This window comes from Eimeria acervulina, genomic scaffold, assembly GCF_000499425.1.
Source record: "Eimeria acervulina Houghton genomic scaffold, Eah_scaff288, whole genome shotgun sequence".
Lineage (NCBI taxonomy): Eukaryota > Apicomplexa > Conoidasida > Eucoccidiorida > Eimeriidae > Eimeria > Eimeria acervulina.
Window position 1 is genome coordinate 1 of NW_013549915.1, and position 7945 is coordinate 7945.

The 7945-nt window shown below is 51.2% G+C and overlaps 1 protein-coding gene across 1 annotated transcript; it reads left to right on the forward strand.

Moving 5' to 3' along the window:
* Window positions 1–1488: 1488 nt before the first annotated feature.
* Window positions 1489–6796, forward strand: EAH_00030890 (hypothetical protein, conserved; the record flags this gene model as incomplete). The annotated part of the gene is made up of 7 exons (XM_013396124.1): window positions 1489–1956; window positions 2109–3107; window positions 3297–3921; window positions 4189–5882; window positions 6067–6167; window positions 6389–6489; window positions 6753–6796. 7 exons carry the CDS (start codon window positions 1489–1491, stop codon window positions 6794–6796), a joined length of 4032 nt encoding a protein of 1343 aa, XP_013251578.1.
* Between the last annotated feature and the right edge of the window lie 1149 nt (window positions 6797–7945).

Genomic DNA, 7945 nt, shown 5'->3' on the forward strand with positions numbered 1-7945 from the left:
TCTTTTCTTTTAATTCATCTCTCTCTGCTTCTATTTGTCTCCTTTTGTCTCCTCTTGCCTCGTTTTGTTTATTATTTGTCTCCTTGCTGCCCCCTCACTGGTCTTACTATTTATTGTCTCCTCGCTTTCTTTCTCTGTCTCTCTTTGTTTCTTTTTTGTCTCCCTTTGCCCCCTGTTTATCTCCAGCTGGGTGTAGGACTCTTTTATTTGTCTCTCTTTATTTCCTATTTGTCTCTTGTTTGTGTCTCCTTGCATTTGTTTGCCTCTCACTTGTCTCTTATTTGCTTCTTGTATTTTACCGATCTCTTTTTATATCTTATTTGCCTCCTATCTGTCTCTGTTTTGTCTCTTGGTGTCTCTCACTTGTCTCCTTTTTGTCTCCTTTTGCTGTGTCTCCTTTACTGTCTCTTTGTGTCTTTTATTACTCTGTCTTTTTCTTTCTCTTATGTCTTTTATTTATTTGTCTCCTTCTGTCTCTTTACGTCTCCTTTGTCTTTCATATTTGCTGAACTTACATCATACTGTCTCTTACTGTCTCCTTTCTGTCTCTTTATTTGTCTCCTCTTGTCTCCTTATGTCTCCCTTTATCGCCATCTGTCTCCTTTTGTCATTATCTGTCTCCCTTACTGCCTGTATCTGTCTGCTTTACTGTCTCCATCTGTCTCTTTTTGTCTTTATCTGTCTCCTTTTGTCTCTACCTGTCTCCCTTACAGTCTTTATCTGTCTCCTTTTGCCTTTATCTGTCTCCTTTTTTCTTTATCTGTCTCCTTTTGTCTTTATCTGTCTCCTTTTATTTTAATTATGTTTGTCTCTACAGGAAGCTGCGAGTCATCCTATTGAGGTGTCTCACTGCCTCAGTCTCCTTTCTGGTTGTATACAGCCTCGAAGAGGAGACAGCAGAAAGGAGACAGGCAAAAATAGCACTACTTTTCATACAAACAAATATTCACAGCAAATACAGTCCCTCCTATCAAAGCTGCAGCAGAAAGCAGATACTTGCTCCGCCGATGCATCACCCAAAAGTACAGATTAGGGTTTAGGGTTTAGGGTTTAGGGTTTAGGGTTTGGAGGGGAGTGCTTACGGTTGAAGGTTTCGCGCTTACAGGGAGGGCATGTTACGAAGGGGAGAATGCCTTTGCTGCTGCTGTTGCTGCTGTTGCTGCTGTTGCTTTTGCTGCTGCTGCAGTTGCTGCTGTTGCTGCTGCTGTTTCTGCTGGTGATACGAATGACTCACGTTGTTGCTGCTGCCTAGTGAATCCGAGTGTTTGTTTTTTCTGCTGCTGCTGCTGCTGCTGTGTTTGCTGCTGCTGCTGGTCTGCTGCAGCACTGTTGATCCTGTTGAGTCTATTCTCTCGTTTGAGGCTGTCTCCTCCTGCTGCTCTTCTTTTTGTCTCCTTGAGCTGTCTGCCGCACTTCCTTTTATCGGAGGGGACAGCAAAAGATATAACAGCAACTTCGACAGTTCTCGCCGTCTTTCAGCAGCAGATAATGCAGTGTATAGACAACCAATACGCCATGCTGCTGCAGCAGCAGCAGCAGCAGCGGCAGCAGCAGCAGCAGCAGGAACTGCTGCTACCCTATTCAGCCTGGTGGCTGCTGCTGCTGCAGCGTCTACCGGCGGTCCTTGGGGAGTTTGCTGCTGTCTCCACATGTGGGTTGCTGCATGCAATTGTTTCAGTCTCTCGCTGCAGCAGCGAGCAGCAGCAGCAGCTGCTGCAGCAGCAGCAGACGTTTCGCTCTCTACTGGCGTCGCCCTCACAGCGGGAATACCAGCAGCAGCAGCTGCAGCAGCAGCAGCTGCTGCAGCAGCTTGTACATTTTCAAGACACGCAGCAGCAGCTGGGACTTCGACGGGCCTGGCAGCAGCACTATCTGCTGCTGCTGCAGCTGCTGCTGCAGGCAGCACCGCAAGCAATTGGGGGTGCCACAGCAGCACAGCTTTCAAACCTTGTGCATGTGGGTTAGCAGCAGCAGCAGCAACACCAGCAGCAGCGGCAGCAACACTGACAGGAGCAACAGCAGCAGGAATAACAATCACTAGCAGCAACAGCAGCAGCTCAGCCCGTTGCTGCACAAACTATCATCTCTGTGTTTTGCTGTCTTCTCAGGATGCGTCGCTGCTAGCAGCGGAGTGCGGGAGCCAGCTGCAGCAGCTGCAGCAACTGTATCATCACGCACATCAGCAGCAGCAGCAGCAGCAGCGGGCTCTGCTGATGGAGTTGCGGCAGCAGGTGTACGCGCTGCTGCAGGTAGCTCTTCGAGGCTCTGTAGTGCATGCAGATGCATTTTCAATTAGAGACATCACGCTGCTGCTGTCTTCCTTGGCGAGGCTATGCGAAGCACACGAATCAGGCCCAGCAGCAGCAGCAGCAGCAACAGCAACAGCTGCTGCTGCTGCTGCTGCACCCCCCAGCCTTGAGGGAGGGACTGTTGGGGACGGCTGCGAACCTGTGTCCTCTAGAGGGACAGGGGATCGAAAGGGAGGAGCAGCAGCAGCAGCAGCAGCTGCTGCTGCTGCTGCTGATCCTGCGGCGCGTTCTGCTGCAGCTGCATTTCGTGCTGCAGCAGCCGAGTCTTTGCCTGTGCTATACGTACACCTCAACCGCGTGCTGCAGCACTGCAGCAGCCAAGACGCTGTCTCCTTATTAGGTGCAATGCCTCGCTTGTGGCTATTAGAGTGTCTCTTTTCGCAGCCTGGGGAGCGTAAGCAGCAGCAGCAGCAGCAACTCGCTGCTGCTGCAGGTTTGCTGCGCGTCTCCACCAAGTGGGTGGCGTCCTGGGATCTCAAGCAGCTTGCTTCTGCTGCAGCAGATACCCACCGGCTTTGCTGCTGCGCCCCACAGCCGCTGCATGCAGCCTCGCAGCTGCTGCTGCTTCAAATTGCGCAGCAGTTGGCCTTGCGCCTTGCCCGGTGCCTGCAGCAGCAGCACCAGCAACAGCAGGAACAGCAGCAGCAGCAGCAGTTGCTGCTGCAGCAGCAGGAACGACGCCCGCTGCAGCAGCAGCAGGAGACAGATGTTGCTGCAGCAGAGCGTCTATTAGCAGAAGCTGCAGAGACAGGAGACACCCGGGCATGGAGACCTTCACACTTTGGGTGGACTGCTCAGGTGCGTCATGTTTCGAGGGTTTAGGGTTTAGGGTTTAGGGTTTAGGGTTAAGGACTGATGCGTCTTAGCAGCAGCTGAGCGTGTGGCTTTGGGGCCTTGCGAATGGGGGGAGATCCTATTGCTGCTGCTGTTGTTGTTGTTGCTGCTGCTGCTGTTGCTTTTTCTCTGCTGTTGCTGTTGCTGCTGCAGCAACTCGTGTCTCTTTGGGTGTCTCTGGTGTCTCTCCTCCCTCTAGCGGGGGGCCCCGAAGGCAGCAAGTGCAGGGGGCTTCTGTCGGTGCTTGAGGGTCTCTTTGTCTCCTTGCTGGGCCCCTCTTCTGCTGAGGAAGAGCAGCGGCTGCTGCTGCTGCAGCAGCAGCAGCAAGTGCAGCAGCTGCTGCAGCAACTCAGAAGCCTGCCGCCTCCACAAGACCCCAGCCTTAGTGCTACCTGCATCGTTAAAGGTCTTGCTGCTCTTGCTGGGGGAGGACTCCTGCCTCAGGGCCTTGCTGCTGCTGCTGCTGCTGCTGTTGCTGCACCTTCTGCTGCTGCTGCTGCTTCTGCTGCTGCTGCTCCTGCGTTGCCCCTGCTGCCGCTGCTGCTGGTGCGGTGCGAGCAGCAGTTGTCTCTCCTCAGCAGCAAAGACACCTTCACTCTCTGTCGAGCGCTGCTGCGCCTGTCTCCTTGCTTGTCTCCTCCTTCTTCTCGCAGCAACGGCAGTTGCAGCAGCAGCAGCAGCAACAACAGCAGCAGCAGCAGCAAGCGAGCTTTGGAGGAAGGCGCGCAGGCTGCCTTGCTCTCTTCTTTGTCTTCGCTTTTGCTGCAGCAGCAAACAGGTGAGCTTCAGGTGTCTCCTCACAGCCCGTAGGTTGCGCGTTCGACTCCCCCGTCTCCATTATATGTCTCCGTGTGCATCCCTGCAGCAGCTGCTCAGCAGCAGCAACAATAACAGCAGCAGCAACAGTAACGGCAGCAGCAGCAGCAGCAGCAGGGCAGCAAGAGTTGTGTGTGTGCATGGACTGCTGCAGCGTGGACCCCCTCTCAGTCTTTGCTGCTGCTCGATTGCTTCGCCCCTGCGGTGTCTGCGGATCTGCTGTCTCCAGAGGAGCAGCAGCAGCAGCAAGAGCAGCAGTTGCTCCTGCTGCAGCAGTTGCTAGAGGCTTTCTACACCCGCTGTCATTCGTACAGCGTGCCAGAGATAACGCGCTGTCTCCGGTGTCTCCTAGATCACCCACATGCTGCTGCTGCTGCTGCTGCTGCTGCTGCTGCAGCAGCAGCAGCAGGATCTGCAGCAGCAGCTTGTGGGGAGGAAGCCTCTGCTGCTGCTCATGCTGCTGCTGCTGCTTCAGGAGACAGGGCGTCTGGTGCAGCAGCAAACGGAGCAGCACTTTTTCTCAGTCAGGTGTCTTATCACCTGCGCTGGAAGCTGCAGTGCTGCTGCCCTTTTGCTGCTTTGGAGGCCCTTGAGGTGTACGTGCGGCTTGCCCCCCGAATGCGACAGCTGCAGCACGTGCCTCCGCTGCTGCTGCTGCAGCTGCAACTATCGATGCAGCGGGACACAGACGCAGAGTTGCCGCAGCAGCAGCAGCAACAACAACACGGTCAGCAGCAGCAACAACAACAACAAGATCAGCACAAGCAGCAGCAGGAGCAGCAGCAGCAAGATCAGCAGCAGCAGCAGCAGCAAGATCAGCGGCAACAGCGCGTTGGAGGAGTGTTCACGCAACAAAGTGTGCGGCTGCTGCAGCACGCAGCACCCCTGCTGCTGCAGCAGCTGCATGTGCTTGCTCCCCCAGATGGCGGCATTGCTGCTGCAGCAGCACTTGGCCGTCTGCTGCAGCTGTGGGCAGCAGCACAATACAGAGAAGAGGCGCTGCTGCTCCGTGTGCTGCAGCAGCTGTCTCTTGTCCTGCAGGGAGGGGACCCCTCAAGCGACAAAGTAGACACAAGAAGCACCCCAGCTGCAGCAGCTACAGCAGATGCAGCAGCAGCAGCAGCAAGTTGCGCATCAGGAACCGCTGTGCTGCAGCACCTACCGCTAGAAACAGCCGCTGCTGCTGCTTCTGCTGCTGCTCGTCTGGGGTGTACGTGCAGCTCTGCGATTCCCGAGGTGACAGCAGCAGCGTGTAAGGTGTTGCAGCTGTTGTTTGCTTCACTGGAATACCAGCAGCAAAAGCCACTGAAACAGCAGCAACAGCAGCAGCACAAGCAGCAGCAGCAACTGCAGCAGCTCTTGCAGATGGCTGCTGCCCTTTGCCTCTGGTGCTGCGATCCAGCAGCACGCGTGCAGCAGCAAAAAGCTGCTGACTCCCTCCTCCCCCTATTTAAACCCCACTTAAGTTCTTTGTCTCTTATCCTTAACCCCGGAAACGGCAGCAGCAGCAGCAGCAGCAGCAACAGCAGCAGCAGCAGCAACAGCAGCAAGGTGCTGAGGATAATGGCCTTCTGCCTACGGAAGCTGCTCGGGTTGGAGGAGAAAGTGCTGCTGCCTGCTGCGCAGGAGGTGTGGGCTGTGCTGCAGCAGCAACAGCAGCAGCAACTGCAGCAGCAGAAGCAACAGGAGACACTAGAAGGCCACGAGCTGGTGTCTGCATTAGCACAGAAGAGCAGCAGAAAAGCAGCAGTGCATGCGCAGATTGCTGCAACACTCCGTTTTCTGAAAGACCCCCAAGGGACTCAACTGCGGCTTCGAGGCCCTGTTTGTGTGGGGCCATACTCGATCACAGTTGCTGTTGGAGACGATCCCGGGATCGTCTCCGATCCCGGGATCGGAGACGATCCCGGCATTGCCGTGGAGGTGAGGCTTTTTCCGGGAGTCCCCACAGGAGCTGCTAGATGTCTTTGCACCGTTTCAATGCAGGTGCTGCGGGGGGTCCTGAGACGCGAGCATCTTGCTGCTGCTGCTGCTACTGCTGTTGCTGCTGTTGCTGCTGCTGCTGCTGCTGCTGTTGCTGCTGTTGCTGCTGCTGCTGCTGCTGCAGGTGTGTTGGCCTTCCGACTTCTTCCGCGATGCATCGGGATCCTTAACTGGATCGCTCGTTCCCTGGAAGGCCTTAAGGCAGCTTCTACTGCAGACGCTGGGGTGGGTGTGCTGATTCTGCTGCTGATGCTGCTTTTGCTGCAGCTGCTGTTGCTTTTGCTGCTGCTGCTTTTGCTGCTGCTGCTTTTGATGCTGCTGCTACTGGAGGTCTGCTTTCGTCATTCTTTTCCCTCGCGGGATTAGTGTTTAATGTTTAGGGTTTAGGATTGAGGGCTTGGGGTTTAGGGGTTAGGGTTTAGGGTTTGGGCGGGGTGTCTGTACAGGTGGAAGCTGCTGCTGGTGACAGCAGCAGAGTGGGAGTCTCTTGGAGACAGCCGCAGCAGCAGAGAGCGTTTACTGTCTGATCGTCTCTCCGCACTCTACGGTGCATACTCAACTCACCGGACCCTAAACCCTAATTGCAAAAACCCTAAACCCTAGGCCGCACAAGCAGCAGCCTTCACTTCATTAAGAAGGATACTCTCCCGCTGCTGCTGTCTCCTTGAAGGAGGGCCCCCCTAGGGGCCCCTTCTAACTGCTCTCAGGAGCCATAGGGGCCTCCGGTGCCGTGGAGACCCCGCGAAAACCCTTGGGGTCTGGATATAGGGTTTAGGGTTTAGGGTTTAGGGTTTAGGGTTTGGGGTTAAGGCACTGGCCATAGGGCCCCAAAGGGCCCTTGGGAACATGCATAAGAAACAGTTTTTTTTTGTTTTTTCTGTCTCCTCAATACCCTTAATTGCATTTAAACTCTCTATAGACGACTCACTAACCTTCAGCTAAATATATCAGGGGGCCCCCAGGAGGGCCCCCAGTGGGGCCCCACACACTCGCAGACACCTGAGAGGACCCCGGCAGATTTTGAAGGGCCCTCAGGGCCCCTAATACGGCCCTGTTCTGCTGCTAAAAGGAGACACCTGAGGAGACACTTCTTGGCTAGGCAGCACGGGGACTCGATCTCCCACTGAAGGTTAACTGCTGCACTTTTGCACATTAATACCGGTGAATATATATATATATATATATATATATATACATAAGTACAGGTTTATATATATATATATATATACATACATAAATACATGTTTATATATATATATATATATATATATATTTACATGTTTATATATATATATATTTCTAGCTATTATTATTATTATTATATTTTCTTATATTGTTGCATCAATTTATATTATCATAGCATAGCAGATCGGTATAAGCAGCAGATAGCAAATATACATAATATATTATGCGCATGTATATACGTATGTCTGTATATATACGTAGACAACCATAAGCATGCATGCCTGCCTATATATATATATATATTTATATGTATATATATATATATATATTTATATGTATATATATACATATATATTTATATACTCGTGTATAGGCACATGCAGATCTATATATATATTTATAAAATATATGTATAAATATAATATATATATACATATATATATATTTACATATATATACATATATATACATATATATATAAACACATATTACGAGGGCGTTTATAGCTGGCTGTCTTTGTCTATCTGTGTACAAATACAGAAGAGGAAATAATTAGCTAAGAATGTAAACAGCAAATAAATCTATGCTTACGTAGCATAAATGTACATATATATATATATATATATATATATATAAGCATATTCATATATATATATATATATGCATATATATATACGTAGGTATGCATGTAATCGTCTACACGTGTATATACTCATACGCATATATGTGTATATTTATATTTGTATATATACTTATATGTAAATATAGCTCAATACTCTTTATATATATATATATATATATATATATATATATATATA